Source organism: Callithrix jacchus, chromosome 1, assembly GCF_049354715.1.
Source record: "Callithrix jacchus isolate 240 chromosome 1, calJac240_pri, whole genome shotgun sequence".
Taxonomy (NCBI): Eukaryota; Metazoa; Chordata; class Mammalia; order Primates; family Cebidae; genus Callithrix; species Callithrix jacchus.
Genome location: NC_133502.1, coordinates 88563171 through 88586658, shown reverse-complemented (window position 1 = coordinate 88586658; position 23488 = coordinate 88563171). Strand labels below are relative to the sequence as shown.

Here is a 23488-nt window from a genome sequence, read left to right as displayed (position 1 = left end):
CACCCACCCAAGCCCACCTAAAGAACAAGCAGACAAGTCTACTGGATGTTAGCAGATAACTAGCCCTAGGAGAGCAGCAGGACCATGAGCTGCCTTTCAGCACAGGGACTCTCCATGTAAGAGCTGATGATAAAAATATTTATAGGGTTTATCACTGGGTGACTTTGATTTGACAGACATTTTAATTTTTTAATACTTTAAAAAATGAACAGAGTACTCTTACAGGCAGCCTTTGTTTTATTTTTATTTTCAAAAAGAAAACAAACCAAAAATACCTGATAGGTGGTACAAAGGAGATAGGGAAGACTGAGTGTTCCTCTTATGGTTTTCATATAAAAAACAAAAGTGTTGACTCTACAGCCAGCTGTCTGTCACTTTCAGCAAGATTGGGCCAACTCTCATTCCAAAGGGCTATGGGCATGATTTCCCTTAGAGGAAACTGCCCCCGACTCCACAGCAGCGATTGGGGGTCCTATTTCCATTTCAGGTCAAACAGTAAGGCAAGAAAAAAAAAAGTCATGGCCAAGGGCAGGGACTGGCATTCCCCTTTGCCACAGTGGTCAGGGTCCCTGGGTGGTCTTGATTCTTACGTGGGGGGTAGCAATGTATGCGATAGAAGGTGAAAAATCTGCTGGCAGAGGAAGGTTTGATTGAAATAACAAAACATCCTTCTGCTTGTTATAATAGAAAACAAAAGCAGTGTTCTACCGAGGTGCCAAGACGGTTATTTCCCTCTCCTCATTAAGGAAGAGTGAATTGAGAGAGCAACGACTGCCTTGTCAGCTCACACTCTTTCTAGAACAGCTGGGTGGTTACAGCGGTGCCTCAGGGCTTCAGGAAAGGACGGCATGAAGCAGAAAAATCAAAACGCTGTTGATGTTTCCCGAATTCGACAATGTTAAATGTGTTGCTTGCGCTCATCTGACTTTTTGTGAATCCCAAATTAACCAAGGCCACATATGCTCCAGGAGCCCTTGAGAAAGTGCTGGAAACACAAAACACACTTTTCTCTCTCCCCTGGCTCTTGCCAAACAGGTAGAGGCTTTGACTGGGGTTGGCTGTTGTCAGGCCTAGATTTACTGCAGCTTACAGAAAGGCAAATTTCAGGTAGGGGGAACAATCACCAAGCTGAGTCTAAAAAAAAATCCCCAAAGCTTCTGAAGAGGATTGAAAAGATCATTTTGTAATGAGAAGCAGCTCAGGCATAGTGTTATGATACAGGCCATGGTGTCACATACTCTATTTGGTTCAACCCTACGATGGACTGGTAACAATGCCAAATAGACATCTAAATTAGACAACTATGGCTTTCAGTAAATTTGCACAGAAGATGATAGCTATCACGTAAGTAGCATGAAAAGCCTGTTTTATATTAGAAAGTTGTCTTTGCCTAGTAGGATTTCAGATGTTTACTGAATTGAATATGAGGAAATATACTTGGCTCTATAGTTCCCTGATTATTGACTATAGAATAGGGCCTTTGAGATGTGGTGTACCACGGAACTCTAGACTCACTTTCTGTTTTTAAATAAAATGGCTGCCCCTTCCCCCATCTCCCATATTCACACAGAGCTCGACTACCCCTTGCCCCATTTCCCAGATTCACACAGAGCTTGACTACCTCCATGAGAAATGACTCTCCGGTAGGGCTCGATAACCTTCATGTCAATGCGCTGCTCTTGTTCTCCAATCACCACTGTCCTCCACAGCCGGTTGTCCTCCCTTTCCTCTTCAGCTGTATATTCTGGAATAGACTCTGACTCTTGGCCAGAATCTTTGTTGGCTGTGGGATCTTCTGGAAACAAAGCACAGAGCAGGGCTGAAGGAGCAAGTCCTCCACAGTGCAGGCAGCTAAACAGCACATTGTAAGCTACATCCTGCAGAATCAACCTGATGGAAGACCTTGTTTTTTACAGCTTTTACAGAACTTAGCACTATCCTGACCACATAAAGTATACTCAGTGAAGTCTTTTTTATTAACTAAACAACCAGATCGATCGCTAAGGCCATGCTGAGACTGAGACTAGGTGCAAAGCTTGAGCTGTCTTGCATGGGTGGTGGTCCAGGGTGTGTGTGAGCCAGGACCAACTCATCCTTGATCGGGGTAAAGATTCCAGGTCTTTCTAATGGTGTGAAAGGTTGTGTATTAGGCTCAGAAAATCTTGGGGTTTGGAGGCCACATCTCTTCAGTGTTCAGAATCTTTTGGGGTCCTCAACTTGGAATTGTGATAATACTACCAGCCAAAACTCCTACTCTAAGACTCTTACAACTGGGCTGAGCCTCCTGTTGGGAGCACACCTGGACAAAAATTTAATATTTCTTTCTATTTCCTGTTTCAAAATATGCCACACAAAGAATTTACAGTAAGCAAGAAACAACTCTGTAAACCAGAAATGCTTCAAGACCCCAAATGCACAAGACTCCTAAACTGATGGGTGCACAAGACAATAAAAAAGCCTACTGAACATTCTCTGGGAAGAAATTTACTCTTGTGCCTTCAAAAAAAGGTAACCTTTTTTTTAAAAGAGAACAAGCAGCAATTGTTTCCATGTTTACTAGAAGTATTAGTAGAGTGTAATGGTTATTTTTTGTATGTTTAAGTAACTTGCAAGAAAAGATTATTTATAACCTTCACAATAATCCCAATATTATCATCCTTATTTTTCCATTCCTGGAAAAGCACCATTGAATTTACACTGCATTTCACTTCCTTCTATGGCACTTTGATGATAATAGCAATATTGCATTAAGAATTGACCTTTGCATACCAATGCAAAAACTGATTCTGAAGTAGTTTGCCTCAGATCACAGTTACTAAGCAAATACAGTCAAAACCTTTAACTTTTTCAGCCCTTCTAACCTATCACATTGTACCTTAAGTGTGTGGCTCTTCTTATTTATTTTACAAAGTGGCTATGAGTCCCTTGGGCTAAGAAATTGTGCCTTGAATCCCTTTAATATTCACTTCCCCCAACCCGCTCCTTAATTAGCTTGCAAACTTACTCAGAACACTCAAAAACAGTTGGGAAGGTGTGTGAGGAAATCAAGGAAAACTTGGATAATTTCCTGGAAACAGAGGTAATCTATAAGGGAGCCACAACACCACCATTATCTTCTGGAAGAATCTGCAATTATACATTCAGAAGTGTCTAATTACCAGTGACTGAGAACAAAATGAAGTTTGGTTGGGAAGCAATCCCAGCCTTTTTTGCCAACACCAACAGCTACCACCACCTACAGAGCCTTGGCTCACTCAGGCTTCCACTGTGTTCCCACCAGCATGCGGCAGCTTTCAAGGACAGACCATAAACCACTGGCTTCAGAACAAGCACTGTGTCCTTTGTGCAAATCCACCGATCTGTCTGGAAGCCCTTTCTGCTTCTTCTTTCCTACATGAGTTAGGACCCTAGGATGCCAATCTTATCTCGCTTCCTGGGACTCAGTTTCCCATCTGGTCTCTACTCCCTCAGAACTCTGGATTCTGAAGCAGGTTTGTCTTCTGATGCTCTTTTACACACCCTCCTTTCCCTCCAGGGAACTTTCCATCCACCAGACCCTCTTCATCCTGTTTGGTACCCTCTGGCCTGTGCTAGCTCTACCCTGGTCATTTCTGTGGGATGAAGATAGGGTTGTTTTGTTTTCTGCAAATTTTATTAAAATTCCCTCATGTAAAAAATTTTTGGTTGGGCATAGTGGCTCAAGCCTGTAATCCCTGCACTTTGAGAGGCCAAGGCAGGTAGATTGCTTGAGCTCAAGAGTTCGAGACCAGCCTGGGCAACATGGCAAAACCCAGTCTCTACAAAAAATACAAAAATTAGCTGGGTATGTTGGCATGTGCCTGTAGTCCTAGCTACTTGGGAGGCTGAGGTGGGAGAATCATGTGAGTCCAGGAGGTTGAGGCTGCAGAGAGCTATGATGGCGCCACTGCACTCCAGTCTGGGTGGCAGAGTGAGACCTTGTCTCAAAAAAAATTGTATACTACATTCTTTATTATGGTTATAATAAAACACATATCACATAAATATAGTCAACTGATCTTTGACAAGAAGCAAAGGCAATACAGTGAAGCAAAGATAGTCTTTTCAACAAATAGTGCTGGAATAACTGGGTATCCACCCGCAAAATAATGAATCTGGACTCAGGCCTTTGATCCTTCACAAAAGTTAAAATGGATCATAGACCTAAATGTAAAATGCAAAACTATAAAACTTTTAGAAGAGGAAATGTAATTGGCCCTAGGTGCAAAGATGACTTTTTAGATACAACACCAAAGGCATGATCCATGAAAGAAATAATTGATAAGGCGGACTTCATTAAAATTAAAACTTCTACATGAAAGAAAAAGAGAATGAGAAGGTGACAAACCATAGACTTGGAGAAAATATTTACAGAATACATATCTGAGGAGGACCGTTACCCAAAATATACAAAGAATGCTCAATACTCAACAAGAAGAAAATGGGCAAAAGACCTGGACAGGTACCTGACAAAGAAGATATACAGGTGACAGGTAAGCATGTGAAAAGATGTTCCATATCATGTGTCATTACAGAATTTTGAATTAAAACAACAGCAAGATACCACTACCTACGTAAATGGCCCAAATCCAGAACACTGACACCTAATGCTGGTGAGAACGCAAGCAAAGCAACAGGAACTCGCTTTCATTGCTGGTGGGAATGCAAAATGGTCCAGCCACTTTGGAAGAGTGTGGCAGTTTCTTACAAAATTAAGCATACTCTTACTTTACAATCTAGCAGTCATACTCCTTGGTAATTACCCAAATGCACTGAAAACGTATGCCCATACAAAAGGCTGCACGTGTATGTTTATAGCAGCTTTACTCATAACTGCCAAAACTTGGAAGCAACCAAGATGTCCTTCAGTAGGTGAATAAACTGATTTGTCTAGACAGTGGAATGTTATTCAGCATTAAAAAGGAATGATCTGGCGAGCCATGAAAGGATATGGAAGAACTTTAATTGCGTAAGTGAAGAAAGCCAGCCTGAAAATGCTACCTATTGTATGAGTCCAACTACATGGATTCTGGAATAGGCAAAACTATGGAGACAGTAAAAGCATCAGTGATTGCCAAGGGTTGGGGGAAAGGAAGAAATAGGCAGAGCACGAGAATTAAGGTAGAAAAACTATTATGTATGATACTACAATGGTGGATACATGCTGCCACTGTACAGTTGCTCAAAGCCATAGACTGTGCAACACAAACTGAACCCTTCATGTAAATTATGGAACTTGGGTGATAATGATGTATCAATGCAGGCTCATCAATTGTAACCAACCAACCACTTTGGGAATATAGATAGTGAAGGAGGGTGAATGTGTGTAGAGAAACAGGGTACAGGAAAACTGTACTTTCCACCCAAATATGCTGTAAACCTGAAGTAGTGCTAAAGAATAAGTTCATTTTTTAAAAGTAAACCACATTAATGAAAGTGCCAGCAATACAGAAATTCTTCATGAAAACAATAAAAATCACCAATGTCACTAATCTATTACTACGTGATGTGTATCACTCTTCCTCTGCACATACAGACGTTTATTTTTCAAAAAGCATGATTATTCTGTATAGTCTGCATGTTCTATACAGATTGTTCTATTGAAATAGTATAGGTTTCAGACCAGCCTGGGAAACATGACAAAACCTCCTCTCTACAAAAAAAATACACCAATTAGCTGGGTGTGGTGGCACACGCCTGTAGTCCCAGCTACTCAGGAGGCTAAGGAAGGAGGGTCACCTGAGCCTGGGAGATCAAGGTTGCAGTGGGCTGAGATGCCACTGCACTCCAGCCTAGCTGACAGAGTGAGGGCCTGTCTTTATACATATATATCTATTTATATATACACACACACTACACACACACATTTTTATATATATACACATACATATATTTTAATATATATTTATATATATATGCATGTAACATTACATTATATATACATATGTATATATGCATGAATATATAATATAGTATACTATGTATATTCTCTATATAGAGTATAGACTTCTTGTCTCAATAAATATAAATCCTGCTCATTTTTAAAAGTAGCCCTCAAGTATTCCATTTTGCTGATGTCTTTTAGTTTACCAATCCCATGGTGATGAAATATAGTTTTATTTCTTTTTGTTATTGTTCTTTATAAAGAATTTGCTTCAGTAAGCATCTGCATGAAGGTATCTTACCTTATTTGTACACATATTGCTATAGGGGAACTTTCTAGCAACAGAGTGCTGGGTCAGCAGTTATAACCACTTAAAGTTTTTGGGACGTTTTTGCCCTTCAATATGCTACACCAAAATATAGGAGAGGGCCGGATTTCCCCTATTGTCCAGAACGTGATAGGCTATCAAAATTTTCAACCCTTGACAATTTCAGAGGAAATGATCTCATTGTTTTAATTTGAATTTCTTTAATTATTAAAGAAGGTAAGCACTTTTCACTGTTTATTGGCTACTTACATCTCTCTTACTGACAAGAGGCTACCTTTAAAGCCCTTTTCCTAATGTGGTCCTTATTAATTAGTTGCAGTTTTTGTATAGAACTTTGTTATGTGTCGTAATATTTTTTTTGGTCTTGTGCTCACCCCATGATCAGCTTTTAAATGTATACCTATCTTTGCCTGCCAAACAGAAATTCAATATTTTTATGTCGTTGAATCTGTTAACTTTTTCTTTATGTTTTTAGATTATGGTATCATAGTAAGAAAGGACATCTCTACATTAAAAGTATGTATGTGTATACACACACACTCCTATCAACATTTTCCTATAAAGACAGCATTATTACTTGTTTTGGTGTAAAAGTCCAGGGCTGGACCTTTTTATGGGGTGTAATTCCTAATGTTTCAGAGAGTGGGAGCTTGCAAGTTACTAGGGTTCCTCCTTCCTTTCCTCTTCTGGCTGATGTAAATGGAAGAAAGCGTTATCTAAGAGCTAGGGGTACATTAAGTTTTCTTAAGTTGTTCATTTCTAGAAGTCAGCAATACAAGCTAGTAAGAAGTAAAGACAGCTTTACTGACTTTCTGGTATTAGCAAAACCCTCCTGATCTTCATAATTCTTTTGCTCTAACTATAAATTACCGTCTTCCCCACAACCTTCATTTTCCCACTATTTGCACAAATTTTCAGGTCTCATTTAACTTTCTATCCTGACACTCTCTAAATTTAATTTTCAGTCTCATGCCTCTTCACTTAGAAATACTTGGTTCTTTGTGTCCTTTACTCAATGATGAGCTTCTCTTCCCAGTGACTGTTGGAGTCAATTAAAATTTTGTACACAGGGGAGAAGTCAACTTGAACATTTGCTCATGTCTTTTTGAGATGATGTAGCACACAAGCTACATTTTTGAGATGATGTAGCACAGACCTGAATGCTACACAGACCGCAGTGGGGAGTGCGTCGTTGGTGCTCACAATGGAATAACTAATGGAATAACAGACGTCAGCTGGGGCCTTCCAGTAGGCAGCTGCATTTGTGAAAGCTTTCTATATAACAATCTTGTACTTGTTAATGTGAGTACTCCTAGAAGACATGTTTGAAGCTTTTCTGGTTATAAGAAAGATATCCTATATACTGTTAGAAAGTCTTTAGTTTTTTTTTTTGGTGACAAACAGCAAGCAGGCAGTTAATTTGCAGGTAAAATATTAGCACACGAAATACAAAGAAAAGTCCTCCTTTCAGACAACACCATTATGGCACAAGGCTGCTTGTGGACAAGACAAAATAAGCTTAGCACTTGATTTAGCACTTAAAATGGAAAACTGATTTTATAAGCTGGAAGTTCAATGAAGTGACACCCTGATTATCTGGAAATAATGTTGGGGTGTCTTATTAACAAAGAAAACTGTCATTAGGGGTTAATTTTAAAAAAGATCATTTAGAAGAGGTCACTAAAATTTCACATGGGGGCATCTAAAATACAAGAGCACATGAGAATTTCTTATAATATTCTTATCAGAAATAGGCTAAAAATAATTTTTCCACTTCACTTAGGAAATGCCTTGTTAAGATCTGAATGGTGGTAAAAATAACTTTGTTGGTTTGGAAAACAGAAATGGGTTATTATTTTTTCTGACCTCTGGATAATTTTTAAGTTTCTAGGATTAGTAAATTAAAGTATTAAAAAAGAGAAAACTCAGATCTTTCTTAATATGAAGGACTGCGCCCCCAAGTCTGTCATTATCTATATATTTTGATATTTTTGGTACCTGACATGAAAGGACATCAAACCCTAATTATATTACAGTACCTTAACTTATATTTCCCAACTGTTTGGATACAACTATTAAAGAAAACTGCTTGAAAGGAAAGACCAATTGAATATTTTTGGATAGTGAGTTTCACAAATTTTCCATAAGCAAAATTGCATTGTGAGCAAAAACGCTGGCAGAGGTGTTTAGTCAACAGCTACTGAGTAAAATGGGCAAATGGCCTGAAAATCCTTCAGGAATCTCATAGAGTAATTCTTACTTTTTTTTTTTTTTTTAAGAGTCCCCAAGTCAAGAAAACTGGATAAAAAGCGGTCTACAGGTGAGCAAGAGCTGTCACGTTTGGCTTCAAGTATGTAAGCCCAGTCTAGTAACAGACCCTTTCCCATTCATTGTTAGCATATTCACTGGGAAGCAGCATGGGCCAGGAACTAAGAGCAACAACTAGCTGTGTGACTTAGGCAAATTACTTAACTTCTCTGTGCTCCAGTGTTCTCATCTATAAAATGAAATAAAGGAAATGAAAAATATATAATTAAATATATAATGAAGTGTATAATATATAATTTAAAATATATAAATGAAAAATATATATGAAAATATGTAATATATAATGAAATATATATAATGAAACATAAATGAAAAATATATAAAAATATACAAATGAAAATGTAATATAAATGAAAAATATAAAAGTGTTCATTAAAAGAAAATAAATTATGGACCAAATGTTTTTGAAAAACTATACCTTAAAAACCCCTATTTTGTTTAGAATGTATATGCCTGGTTCAAAATGCTCACATGAGAAACCCAAGAAACAGGTTGCTTTCAAGCATTAATTTCATACTTCAGGACTAAAACATATTTATAATTTAACCCTCTTATATAGTCACTTATTCACATCCTCGTGTTTACAAAATACAGCTATTCAGAGGTACTTTGTGTTTTCAAAGTTTCATGTTTTTGTTTAAAACGTCTGACCACATACCCTTCATTTGAAAATTAAGGTAGATTTTAAAATTCAACTTACTTTCCAATGCTGTCCTTTGCATTTAAGACCTAAAAGCAGGGTTGTGGCCATTAAACTGGATCTTTCAACATAGCTATGTCAACTAAATGAAAAGAGCCATGTCAGCAAGCGGCAGCGTTAATTACCAGCTTGCTCAGCCACCACTGCTTTGCTTGACAGTTTTACTGTGTATAAAAATAAAAGGTTCAGATGTAGTGTGACACAGCTCTTCTGGCAACAGGGAAGCAAATGAGGAGGCGAGGGAGGGGCCAGTAGGGTCATGCCATAGTCTTCTGTGGGATTTTAATATATTAACAGGAAAAGAGCAGGAGCTGGTAGGGTCAACTGGGATGGACAGAGGAGCTGCTGAAGACTCTCTGGGATGACAGGAAACAATACAAATTCCAGACCTTCTTTCACCTCCTATTTGTGTATTTCCACCTACAGAATCAACTACCCAGATAACTATAGAAATTCACACATGATAAAAATGCAATATAAAATCTCTACGAACACGGAAGAACTTACTCATGTAACCAAATACTACCTGTACCTCAATAACTTATGGGAAAAAAAAATCTCTAGTTGGCCAGGAGTGGTGGCTTACATCTGTAATCCTAGCACTTTGGGAGGCCCAGGCCAGTGGATCACAAGGTCAGAAGTTTGAGACCAGCCTAGCCAGCAGGGTGAAAGGTGAAACCCCCATCTCTACTAAAAATACAAAAATTAGCCAGGCCTGGTAGCACGTGCCTGTAGTCCCAGCTACTCAGGAGTCTGAGGCAGGAGAATCATTTGAACCCAGGAAGCAGAGGTTGCAGTGAGCCGAGATCACACCACTGCACTCCAGCCTGGACGACAGAGTAAGACTCTGTCTCAAAAAAACAAGAAAAAGAAAAAGAAAAAAATTTTTCTACTTAAGCATAATAGACTATAAAACAAGTAGTTTAGCCATTTCCTTTTTTTTTTCTTTTTTTAATTTGAGGAAATAAAGCCTTAAGTTCTGTCAAGGTAGTCTGACCTACGCTGGTCATGGTAGTAGCCCTGTTGGCTCAGTGACCATTGGTTGAAATAATTAGCTAATTCGGCGAATTTTCTTATTATGCTCTTCTAGAAGTGGAACTGCTGGAACTAGCAGGTCTCTAAAAGGCAGGCCATCACTTAACTGTGGGACTGCATTGCTTTTAAGATTGTGTGAATTTTTAAAATGAATAAAAGCAACGGATGTGTCCCAGACTCTCTCACTTTTACTTTCAAATATTGTAACTTCAGAGAATTCCACCGTGGCTAGTACTGAAACAGAAACTACATAATGCCAGGCATTAAAAAAAAAACAAAAAACAAATGCTTTATATTTGTACATATTTCTTAAACCAAATTTCATAGAGCAAGAGAAAAAACTAAAGACTGATGTTCATATCAGGAGTGTCGGCCTTGGATGATCTGATGACTTTTAATTATCTCCTTTTCATCATTTCTCGCACTCCCTCGAAACCATTCCTTCTTCCTTCCTACTTTATTGCAGATGCAGAATCAAACATAAAGTCTTTGCTCTCATGGAGCACACATCTGAGTGGCAGGAGAAAGACAACAAAGATGCAAACAAATAGTTAAATAACACAATTTGAATTAATGGTACATGAAAAGTAAAATGAATACCCGGACAGAGAGTGACCAGGTGGTGGGAATAGGGAAATGGGAAGCACCTTTGATTATAGAAGGCAAGGAAGACTTCTCTGAGGAGGTGACATCTGATTAACATCTGAATAAAGAGGAGTCAGTCATGTAAGGATCTGGGGAAAAGAACATTGCAGACAGATTGGGCGTGGTGGCTCATGCCTGTAATTTCAGCAGTTTGGGAGGCCGAGGTGGGTGGATCACCTGAGGTCAGGAGTTCGAGACCAGCCTGACTGACATGGTGAAACCCCATCACTACTAAAAATACAAAAATTAGCCAGTTGTAGTGGCAGGTGCCTGTAATCCCAGCTACTTGGGAGGCTGATGCAGGAGACTCGCTTGAACCCGGGAGGCGGAGGTTGCAGTGAGCCGAGATCATGCCACTGCACTCAGCTACAGAGTGAGACTCCATCTCAAAAACAAACAAAACAAAAAGAACATTGCAGATAGTGGAAACTTATACAACAAATTGTCAAGGTCTGATTTCTTTTCTTCCAACTGTATCATCCAGATGAAATTCTCTTCCTCAGCAGACCCAGCCCCAGGTCTCTGACAACACAGCATGTAACAGTCTTCCTTTAGCCCCAGTGCCTAGCATAAATGCTAGCACAGAGTAGGGGTTAGTAAAGAGCAATGGTTATATACGACCTCTGTGAACTATACTTTGTCAAGCTCCAAACTGTCAATCGTGGCCACCTATGACCTGACATACAAACAGAAGCTTCTAGAAGTCACAGAAATGATCTACTGGCACAAAGATGAGAGGTTTGTTAGAAAATATTTTGCTTAGCAATTAACTTTGGCCTTGCCAACTTAGTGACTTACCATGGCCAGTGTACTCAAAAGAATCTGCTTCATCGGGAGTATCGAGTTCATCCACATTGATGTCAATTTCATCTGGACTGTCCAAGTTATCATCAGAAAGAATAGATCCTTCACTTTGGTCCAGAGAAAGATTGATGTTTGGAGCTGTAAGCTTGACTCTCCGAGGATGAGTGCCATTAAGATCCAGAGAATTAGGAGGTTCTAAAGAAGAAAGAGAACATCAAGTATTAAACCAGGGGAACAATCTAAATCCAAAAATTCAAAATCCCAAATGCTCCAAAATCTGAAACTTTTTGAGTGCCAATGTGATGCACCAAGGAAATACCCACCAGAGTATTTTAGATTTCAGAATTTTGTATTTGGGATGTTCAACCAGTAAGTATAATCCAAATATTCCAAAATCTGAAAAAATCCCAAGTCTGAATTACTCTGATCCAAGCATTTAAGTAAGGGATACTTAACCTATATGTGGCTGCCAAGAGTGGGTTTGGCCCCCATGGAAAACATTTTTAAAGTCCTTTCAGCAAAAGCAGACCTGATAGAAATGCTTGTATGAGATTTAGACATCCTTCTTGAAAGCAGCCCTCAGTAACTGGATCCTCCCAATCCCCTCAGCCTTGGCCACATAGAAACAGGAAGTAGGAGCTATTGCTAAATGGGGAGATAACTAGTTTTTAAAAATTTCCCTGTTCAAGTCTAAAAACTTGAAATTGCTATAATATTGAACTGAATTTTCATGCAATATATTGCATTAAAAAATCAGTTAAACTTACATATACAGTTGTTCCTTGATATCCATAAGGGATTGAGTCCAGGATGCCTGGTAGATACCAAAATCTACAGATGCTCAAGTCCCTGATATAAAATGGTGTAGTACTGACATATAACCAATGCACATCTTCCTGTATACTTTAAATTACCTCTGGAATAATTATAATACTTAATACAATGTAAATAGTTGTTGCACTGTATTGTTTAGAAAACAATGACCACGAAAAAAGTCTGTACATGTTCAGTACAGATGCAATGGTTTTTCTTCGCATATTTTTCTTCTGTGGTTGGTTGAATCCATAGATTTAGAACGATGGATACAGAGGGCCAACTATATTTTCTAATTGTTGACTTTGCTCCTATGGAATGCAGATTAAGAAATTTGTCATGTTCACAGACACTCCCAAAATACTTCCCTTAGGTCCTGACACCTCTGTATATGATCTTCAGTGCCCTTTACCTGGCTGAATTATCCTCCCAGGTAACATTCTTTGAACTTACCCAAGTAGTCACCAGCTCTTATGCCAATCTCACTTGACATTGGTTCCCAGAACATAAGTGATAATCTTACACGTAGGCTCCCTCCTTTCATTATAGTATGCATCTGTGCTGCTTTTCATTTAATAGAAGCAGAGCTGGAGAAGTCATTTTAACCAAGCATAAACCAACACAACAAAGGTAGAGAGATAACCTACTGTAGTATAATAAGAAATGTATTTGGCCTTTGGCCCTGGTTCCAGACACAGAGGTTTTAAAATGTTTGTCATTTCCTAAGGCAAATAGTATCAGAACTGAATTACAGGACACCCAATTGGTGTCAAGAGAAAATTGCTTGGTGTGTTATACAAAAACAAAACAGAAAAACCCCTACACATCTGGTCACAGATGTGCTCAGTGTGAGAGTAGAGTAGGAGAAAACAGTTTGTTGCCTTCATCTAAAACCAGAAATGACAGGTGTCCCAAGCATGACGTATTTTGAGGAGAGTCTGGTATACCCCTAAACTCTGGAATTCTAGCTCTGGCCCTGTCCTAGGGAAATTGGCACTGTTCCCTTGTGATTAAGCTTTTTCTTTTCTGAATGGAACATCACCCAAACTCGGTTCCAGGTAATGGTTTTTTGTATTACTTAAAAAAAGTTTCTATTGACCAGTAAGTTTCAACACTGAGTTTCTATAATTCAAGAATTTGCAGAGCAATGATGCCCCAAATAATTCTGTGTGATGATTAAAATGTTCTGTATGTGGTGACTGAGCACTTGAAATGTGGCTAGTGCAACTGAAGAAGGGCATTTTAAAAATTATTTTTCATTTTAATTAAAGAGCCACATGTGACTAGCTGCTTACCGTATCAGATAACCACAGCCTTAGTGTTCTTATCACTGAAAAGTGCACTGTGAACTTGGAAGATTCAAATAAACATACTGTGGTTACCAAGCATATCTGGCCACAGAACATTTAGAAATAATTCTGTTACATGACTAGTATTTTAAAAAATGCATTTCAAATACTATGACAGAAAACAAACGCAATTGCCTTTCTTCTTCCTAGCACACTGTAGGCTTGGCTGAGAATACGTGATTCAGGATCTTGGTATGATCCTGGAGTTGGTGTCATGCAAGACAGTGACCCTGTAACAGAGCGAGAGTCATGCAAATTGCAACTGAAAAATTAAATTCCTTTCTGTGTATGCCTTGGGTTGTAAACCCCTAAAATGTAGGGTGGTTGTTTTTTTGTTGTTGTCTTGGTTTTGATTTATGACAGTCAGGATACTGAGCATTCTTATCAGATTTTCAATTTTAAACATTTGTACAATTATGTGTAATGTGGGAAACTTAGACATTAGTCAGATTTTGGTACCATGTAGAGTAGCCAATTATCACAGGAACTGAAAATATTGGCAGATAAGGCTGTGGCCTAGGAGATAAAATGCAGCCCACACCAGCCAGAATCAATATTCAAGCCAACTCTTAAATTAACCAAATGTAGCCTGACACCTTCATCTCACACATTTCTTTTTTCCTCTCACTTTTATCACTGAAATCACGAGTTAGATGCACAGGAAATAGGTCTTTCACTAGACAATGAAAACGTTGGAATATAGAATACCACTGAAGGAAATGAACAAGGGCTGCTCTCACCAGGCCTCATGTCTGCAGCACTGGGACTTAGCACTCCCTCTTCAAAGGGGATGTCCATTCCTACATCCTCTGACAGTAGTCTGCAAAAAAAAAACAAAGCAAACAGAGTCAACAATTGTGAAGGACTTCATTTCTTTTGAAAAGGAAACCCAGAGAGTCTAAGATGACATTTTCAACTCACTTAAAATATACCACGTATGGGGACTGAATCCACTGTAAGTGGTCCCAAATTAAAGACTTTCTGCAGTTACGGTGAATAAGAATGAGGGACACCATACATCAAGTCACTGCTACGAGCTCCCTTAAGTAAACAGACACCAAGCAGGAAACTCAGAAACAGGAAATGCAAACAACTAATAAAATACACTTCAAGGACATTATATATTTATATATATTTTTAACAACAGGGCCAATTATATATGCTTTGTATACATTTCTTGCTCTGTAAATTTGAGCATTAAATTGCACTGGACAGAGGGAGAGCATACCTCTGTTGATCTCAGTTTTAACTTGTAAACTAGGGATTTACTACCTACTTTACCAGGTTGTTTAAAGATTAAGCTACAAAAGGAAAGTGCCTAACACTCCCGAACAGGAATAGACTAACGTTATTTGTCTTCCTTTTTTGAATATTTAAAGAGTCATTGTGATTATATGTTGGTGAAGATGGCTCTGGCATGACTTCCCACCTCTTGTTTCTAATCAGTGCTGAGGCCACGACCATTTGTATTAGCTCATTTGGTAAGAAAAGTGTAGGAAGATAGGAAATACTGAAGAAAATTGTGACGAATCTATATGCTCTTCTAGGAAGCTGACCACTGTTTATGATAAATTTCTCTTGACTTATTTTTATCCCTGGGCCTTTGGTCAGTAAGTCCCCATTTATCATGGTAATGTTTTTCCTTCTTGGTGAATTTCATGTAATTTCATTCACCTAGGGTGAATCCTTACATGGGCCATAACCTAATTTTAAACGTGATAAAACTAGTTAAAGTTCTTTATTTAGTCTCCTTCTCCCTCTCTTACTATACTTTGCTCTATGTAACGCTGGATCTACCAAACCTTTGGAGTTTAATCTACTTCTCCAGGATGCAAGTCAAATCCCCTGTCAATAAAGCACTGCAGTGAAAGAAAAGAATCTACACCCTTAGTAATTACTGCATTTCCTTCATTTATTCAACAATTATCTATTGAGTGTCTACTATGTGCTGAGGATATAGAGGAACAAAACAAATTCTCTTGGTGGAGTTGGGATGATGAAGTTGATTCAATGCCCTCTACCTCCAAGAACTCAGTTCTGCTCCCCTAGACAGAGCCAAGTGCCTGTGTACTTATGCACCAACTCCTGAGACCCCTTTCAAAAGCTCAGCATCAGGGAGTTTCTTTGTCCACATTCTTTCTGTGGCTTTGACCCTGTGTATTTTCTAAAACTAGACCTGTGCCCTGGTAGCAAAAGAGCATGCAAGAAGTTGGCATGTAAGACAGACAATAATGTATCAGCAGGAACAAGATAACCTGTGCCAAACAGGTTACATTATGTAATACTATGATACGTGGAAGCAAACCACGTTATTCAGCAACAAATGTAGGGGAGGCGTGCAAACAGAAGGTCTGCACTAGGCCCCAGTTTTGAAAGTCCTGGGACCTAGAAAGACAAATATCTGGGTTTCCCAAGATCCTGCAGTGTTTTGGAATTCCTTACAATGATCTTTCTCATTTTGTGCGCTCTCCTTGACATCAAACCTCTCATACCTGTCAAGTAGCAAAATGCTGCTATTAAGAACAGCTGGCTTGAAATCTTAGTTCTACCACTTACTGTGTTGGATTGAATTATTAAGCCTGAAATACTCTAAATGCACATATACATTGTTTTTCTAGTTCTTTGCCTAAGAGTCAACCTTGAATAAAAAATAACGACATCAGATTTTTATCTGCCTGACAGAGCACATGAGATGTGGGCCTTAGCCTCAAAATAAATATGATGGTTTTAAAATAGGATCAACGTAAGTTTTATGGATTAAAAACAATTTTGTGAATTATGGGCAACATCATGGAATCATTGCAGGAGTCCTGCCTGGGTATGAGGTTTTAGTTCTGAGTTACAGTGCTACTGCCAGTATTGATAAGCTGATTAACTCTGAGAAGATTAGTTGACCATTTCTGTGATTTTAAAAGGGGATAATACCCAATATCACAGTGACTGTGGAGAATAAATATAATGCAAATAAAAGTACTCCGTAAGTCATAAAGCACAGTCTGAGTTTAAGGTATCATATACCCTCCACTTAAAATATAGTACCAGGAACAGTGGTTGAATTGAAGTATGTGTCATGATTGGCCAAATTATAATTAAGGTCAGTATAATTTGGGCATTAGCCCAGATAAAAGAGAACCTTATTACTGCACAAATCTCCATAGAACCTAGTAATGCTCCTCAACTCATTGATGTCAGAAAATAGAGCCTTTGCCCATCAGTGCTCCTTATCAACATAAAGCAGAGACCTTGTGAAGAAGGTGCAGGAAAGCCCATGTTAGCATGCACTGGGGGAAGAAAATGTGGAACCTGTGATCAACGGATGACCCAAGGAGAGGGATTCACACAAACCCCATGGATATTAAAGAAGGCTACAGGGACATGTTAGAAAACCCCTGGGACAGAGGGAAACCTGAGCCAGAACAGCCTAGAAGCAAATCTAAGAGAAACCCAGGTCACACTCTTTGTAAATACTTCAACCACATTCATACATTAAGCCCACAAACGTTTGCAGAAATGAAGTGGTCAAACCGAGCAGTTGGTGATGAAGCAGGACAGCAGTTTTATGATCAATCACTGAAGCCTCTCAGGATCTGGTAGGTAACAAATCAGTCCAGTGTAAAGGTCTATAGTTTACTTAACCGTCTGTAGACTCTACTTAATTTTGAATTTCTTTATACAGAATGGAGCTAACCAAGAGGCTGAGGGAGTTGTAAACACAAGTCTGGCTGTACTATGGCTGAACCAGCTACATGTCTCCATCTAGAGGATGTATTAAAACTGCTTTACCGTTTCTTTGCTGAATGGTACTATGACATCAACACCATGTGTGTTAGAAGATCGACATGTTATGACACATTGATCCTTCACTAAATATTTCTGGCTCTCCGCCTTTTGAATGCATGGTAGTATTGCACTTTCCTGTCCCCTTTGAAATTAGGTTGCCCACATGACTTGCTCTGGCTAGTGAAGAAAAGGAGAGATGTTGCTTCTGAGCAGAAGACTTAGGAGCTAGTGTGCGAGGAACCACATCCTCTTCATCTTCCCACCTTGGTGGCTGTGGTGGGGCTCTACCAGGCTGTGTTCCGAGTGCCTCTGATGAGCAGAGGCCTCACCCAAAGCTTGTTGGAAACGTAAACAAGAAATGAACTTTTGTTGCATTGTGTTGTATTTTGCTCTGAGATACTGTAGTTATCTGTTACCACTATCTGTTACAGTCTAGCCCATTCTTACTATCTTAAAATCTTCATGATTTAGGTAACCCATTTTCCACATTCATAGCCCAGATTCATATTGACAGTAAACAGCTTCATGTCTGGATTGCTAAAGCATCAAACTTTGTTTTCATAAATAGGGGAAAAAAAAGCATGAAAAGACACTGAATGCTTTTAAGTATTCTATATTATTAATATTATAATTATAATTTTATATTATATATAATTTTATTATAAATATAATTATAATTAATTATATATAATATATTATAATTATATATATAATTATTATTAATATATCACCTTTATGGTTTTTGTGATAGCCTTTTATCACTTGCCAATTCACTTAACATTTTTCTTTAGATTGACTTATTTTATGAAGGTTATTTTGAGAGGAATGTTTGTATCACTGCTGCACAGGCTGAGTATTCCTTATCTAAAATGCTTGGGATCAGAAGTGTTTAAACTTTCTGACTCTTTTGGATTTTGGAATATTTGGATTGTGTACTACCACTTGAGCATCCCTACTCTGAAGATCTGAAGTCTGAAATGCTCCAATGAGCATTTTCTCTGAGTGTCAGCTCAGCACGAAAGAACTTGAATTTTGGAGCAAAAAGATTTTGGATTAGGGATGTGCAACTTTAATATGAAAACATAGGGGGAAGGGGGGAAAAAAGAAAACGTAATTCCCTCACATAAAATAAATGGGAGTAGATTTAAGTTTTATAAAATAACATATATATAATAAATATAATAAAAATAAAATAATATTAAATTTAAGTTAGGGACCCCTGGAATCTCACTCCAAGATTTTTTCCTCTTTGCTAAAAAAGAGATGTTAGGAAGTGTTGGCTACGTCTGACAAGGCGTAACGCCATGTATTATTGAAAATGCAAGAGATGCTCTATGGAATAGAATACCCCAAAAGTAACTAATACATTTCCAAGCTTAAGAAAACAAAGTAAGTCCCCAGGTGACAGAAATAGTTATTATAGAAGGTTGATAAAAACCTAGCACACAGTGTTTTTGGACTGGACACAGGACTTAGGGTCTCATGGCATAAGGGACCCCCAGTTGATAGAAGAAAGGTCTAGACCTGAACTTCTAAATAGGGCTCTGGACCTTCAGGAAATTTCTCCTTAATGAAAAGGGGATGGAAAAAACTCTCTTCTCTGCCCTTGGAAAGCACAGTCTACTTGGAATCGTGGGTAGAAAATAAAAAGCAGCCAGTAGGAACTGGAGACACTACTTGTGGGCTGCTCATGTCTCAGTTTACATTATCTGAATGATATAGAAATGAATCAAGAAATTAAGATGAAAATTCATCTAGGATCACTGAACAGTAGGCTTCCAAAGGAATCAGATGTGAAACCACTTGGTAGTGCTTACTTCTACAATCTAGGGTTCACTGGAAATCCAATTAGAAGCAAGAAAACTCTCTGAAAGATGAGCCTACATTAAAAAACCTATAAATTACACTTGGGAAAAATACTTTGAGGAATTTCTAGGAGATGTAATAAATAGAAAAATCAGCAATAAAAGTACTTAAAAGAATAACATGAAAGAGGCCATAATGATTAAAGAGTAATTTTTAAACCTTTGTTGTGTTAAACCCCTGAGATTTGGGGTTGTCATAGCAGATACCGTCACCAAGCCCTGAGTAGCCATTCTGCTTAAAAAAGAAACATCTAAAACATGATAATGCAGAAGGGTTAACAAGAAAGTGATTTTTAAAAATCAGAAAAATGCCAAACACAAGAAAGCATTAAAATATTATTTATTACTATTATTATTTTTGGGGACCATCATCCAGGCTGGAATGCAGTGGTGCAAACTCTGCTCACTGCAACCTCCACCTCCCAAGTTCACGCTATTCTCCTGCCTCAGCCTCCTGAGTAGCTGGGATTACAGGCACCCGCCATCATGCCCAGCTAATTTTTGTATTTTTAGTAGAGATGGGGTTTCACCATGTTGGCCAGGCTGGTCTCAAACTCCTGACCTCGGGTGATCCACCTGCCTTGGTCTCCCAAAGTGCTGGGATTACAGGCATAAGCCACTGCTCCTGGCCAGCATTACAATATTAATGCCCAAACAAAATAGACTCCAGAAAAGGCATTATTAATGCTAAAGAAAGTTATTATTTAGTGACACAAGGAATAATTCTGCAGAAGCTGTAATAATTGAGAGCCAATGTGTTCTTAACAACATAGCCTCAAATATAGAAAACAAAAATTAAAAATAAATTATAAGGTAAAATAAACTTCATAGGGCAAAATCTGAATACACCTCTCAAGAATTTATAAATTAATTTGAAAAGAAATATATAAGAATATGGCAGATCTGAACAATGCAGTAATATATAGCTTGATCTAATGGAGAGATCTTCAATCAATAAAAACACACTTTTTTTTTTTTGAACTCACCAAAACGTACCATACATGATGTCTCATCAAATACTGAAAGTCAACATCACATATACTATATTCTTTGACTTCAGGGCCATACCTCTACTTATCACAAAAAGTCTCTAATCAGAGTTTGGAGAAGGAGAAACACACATTTAAGTAATCAAACAATAAAGCCCTGCACATCAAAACTTGTGAAAGCAGCTAAAGTAGTTCCAAGGGGAAAATAAATAGCCTTAAGTTCAGATTTTAGAAAATCAGATGAACGGAATTAGCTAAGAATTCAGCTCACCCCAGGGAGTTATAAAAAGAATCATGCTCTTAGGTGATTAGATGTCATTTATGCTAAATCTGTGCACCTTCTCTAATCATCCTGAATACCACCAAGTAAGTGGAGAAAGAAAAATGGTGATAGAAATGGAATTCTCCAATTTGAGAATAGAGCCCATAGAGTGCATGTTTCTGATACTTATACTTCTTCACATGGAAGGCGAATTGCAGTATGTGACAGAGAATGAAGGACAACAAATACAAACTTGTGGACATAAATGCACCTTCTTGCCTTTAGAACAGGTACAAAGTGAAGCCCATTCTGCATTTTGTATTTTTTTCAACATATCTGATTCTGAAGGGATTTGGCTGTTGTAGGATTAGCCTACCTGAGATTAGGTTCTTTTTAACAGGAAATGAGCTGTGAGCCACGAGCTGGCGCACACATACCAAGAGCATTTCGAGATGGTAATGTTTCCTGACAGACACGGATATCCAGCAGCAGGCGGCACCCCTTTTCAGGAATAAACATTTTTTCAAGATTGGCCACTAAAATATATACCTCTATAAAAAGTTAAGTACCTGGTCATGACGTGGGTTCATTGTTCTTTAGAAAAATACTGGCTTGTTATGCTGATATATTTTGGGAAAATGATTACATAAAGAGAAATACCCTTTGTGTCAGAGTTTCTTAAGTCTCCCAGCTTCCTTCTAGTCTAGTAAAATCTGCTGGATTGATAAGGTTGCTTTCTCTAGAAATGGAGATAAAAAGAAAACGCAAACAAAACCTTTCATGAGACACTTGCCTTCCCTCCTTAAGAATATCAATTAGCCCATGGGCTGAAGGCCTGGCATTTGAGGGTTCTTGTTTGATAAAGTAGGCTGCTCCATTTAAGCCAGCAGTAGATGGCACCCTGTAAACCACAGAGTACTTATCAAATTACTCAAAGTAGGAGGTGAGACTGAAGCTGCACTGAGTTTCATACTTCGCCTAATCAAGCCGATCCCAAGGCAGGAGATGCCACAATAGGAAGCTGGGGTCAAGCCCATGAAATAAGGCTCTTAGCAACAATTTGCTAACCCACCCGGGCCTCTCTTATCCTAGAGCAGATAAGCACTGTGGCCAGGCAGGGAGAACTGTCTTATAAGCCAGCCAGTTGAAGAGAGATTAAAGAAGGGAGGTAAGAAACGAAAAAGAAAACTGCCAGCACACAGTAGAAAGATAAGCGCTGAGCTTCACTTTTTTTTTTTTTTTTTTGAGATAGAGTTTTGTTCTTGTTGCCTAGGCTGGAGTACAATGGTGCGATCTCAGCTTACTGCACCTCCACCTCCCAGGTTCAAGGTTCAAGCAATGCTCCTGCATCAGCCTCCCCAGTAGCTGGGATTCCAGGCATGCGCCACCATGCCCAGTCAATTTTATTTTTAGTAGAGACGGTTTCTCCATGTTAGGCTGGTCTCAAACTTCCAACCTCAGGTGATCCGCCTGCCTCAGTCTCCCAAAGTGCTGGGATTATAGGCATCAGCTACGTGAGCCACCATGCCCGACCCCGGCTTCTTTAAGGAATGTGCAAAACCCCACAAACCACAGCTAAACAGTCTCATGTTCTCAGAGGGGAGGGACACAACGCAGTCTCCTTACCCAGGGTCAGATTCTAAAATTCTTCAGGGAGCAAAATTCACTTGTAGCTCAATGATCCTCAAGTTTTCTTGAATTGCCCCCTGAATAGAGTATACATGGTTTTGTATGTCATTTTTTTTTTCTAGTGAGGCTTAGATACATAAAAATTTGAGGAATGGTGAGCAGGAATAGAAGGAAAGCCTACATTTTTATCATTTAAACCTCTTTGCTTTTCGGAGAATAATCAACTCCTTGGCTGTGAATGATGAATGCATGGAGAATTCTACCTCTTGCCTGCAGGCTACTTGCCAACATTGTTTTAATATTTTTTCTATAACCTTAAGATCTAGCAATATATTTGTTCGTTTTGGAGAAGATTAAATTAGATGGCAAATCTCACATTGAGAGAGGGCCATATACTTGTTTAATGAAGTGAGTCGTCAGTGGGGATGATGCAAAGGGATCTTAAACTGAACGCGTTCAAAACCAAATCCAACGCCTTCCTCTATGCACATCTGCTACCTCCTACATTCTCTGTGACAACTTCGAAAAATATCCCTAAATTCTTTGACACTCGCTTCAAAAGGTGGAGCCTAATTTCCCTTCCATTAAGTGTGGACTGAACTTAGGGATTTGTTTCTAAAGAATAGAATAACGTGGAAGGGATGGTGGGTGACTGCTAGGGCTAAGTCCTAAACAGCACTGTGGCTTCCTCTTTGTTCTCCGTCGGGTCTCTCAGACTGGGAGAAATCAGCTACCCTGTGATAAGGACAGTCAAGCAGCCCTGTGGAGAGTCCATGTGGCAAGGAACTGAGGCTTCCTGTGAAAATCCAGGAAGTAACTGAAGCCTTTTGCCAACAGCCGTGTGAACAAGCCATCTTGGAAGCAGATCCTGCAGCACAAGTCAAGCCTTCAGACCACCGCAGCCCTGGCTGATGTCTTGATGGCAACCTAACAAGAGACCTTAAGCCAGAAACACGTAGCTAATCCACTCTTGAATTTCTAATACAAACACTGGGAAATGATAAATATTTGTTGTTTTAAGTTGCTAAACTTTGAGATTTTTTATTAGTTAGTTTTTGA

At 38.8% G+C, this 23488-nt stretch overlaps 1 protein-coding gene and 1 long non-coding RNA gene across 22 annotated transcripts in view; one reads left to right on the top strand and one right to left on the bottom strand.

The window, feature by feature from the left end:
- Positions 1 to 23488, bottom strand: part of PRUNE2 (prune homolog 2 with BCH domain) — a 296117-nt gene that overhangs the window by 37149 nt on the left and 235480 nt on the right. For 11 of the 21 annotated variants that reach the window (XR_013532779.1, XR_013532769.1, XR_013532780.1 and 8 more), the window contains 3 exons: positions 14645 to 14724; positions 11737 to 11937; positions 1622 to 1795 (listed from right to left, as the gene is read on the bottom strand). Coding sequence is in view for 15 of the 21 variants with exons in the window: in XM_035301835.3 (XP_035157726.3) it covers positions 1622 to 1795; positions 11737 to 11937; positions 14645 to 14724 (455 nt within the window). In the remaining 6 variants the exon portion in view is untranslated. The remainder of the gene's footprint in view (positions 1 to 1621; positions 1796 to 11736; positions 11938 to 14644; positions 14725 to 23488) is intronic. The other 10 variants (XR_013532782.1, XR_013532784.1, XR_013532781.1 and 7 more) reach the window with 1 other exon arrangement.
- LOC144581706 (uncharacterized) overlaps positions 2374 to 23488 on the top strand; it is a 29976-nt gene continuing 8861 nt past the window's right edge. Inside the window, exons 1-3 of the long non-coding RNA XR_013532796.1 lie at positions 2374 to 2508; positions 6706 to 6746; positions 8510 to 8550. This is a non-coding gene — a long non-coding RNA (uncharacterized LOC144581706). The remainder of the gene's footprint in view (positions 2509 to 6705; positions 6747 to 8509; positions 8551 to 23488) is intronic.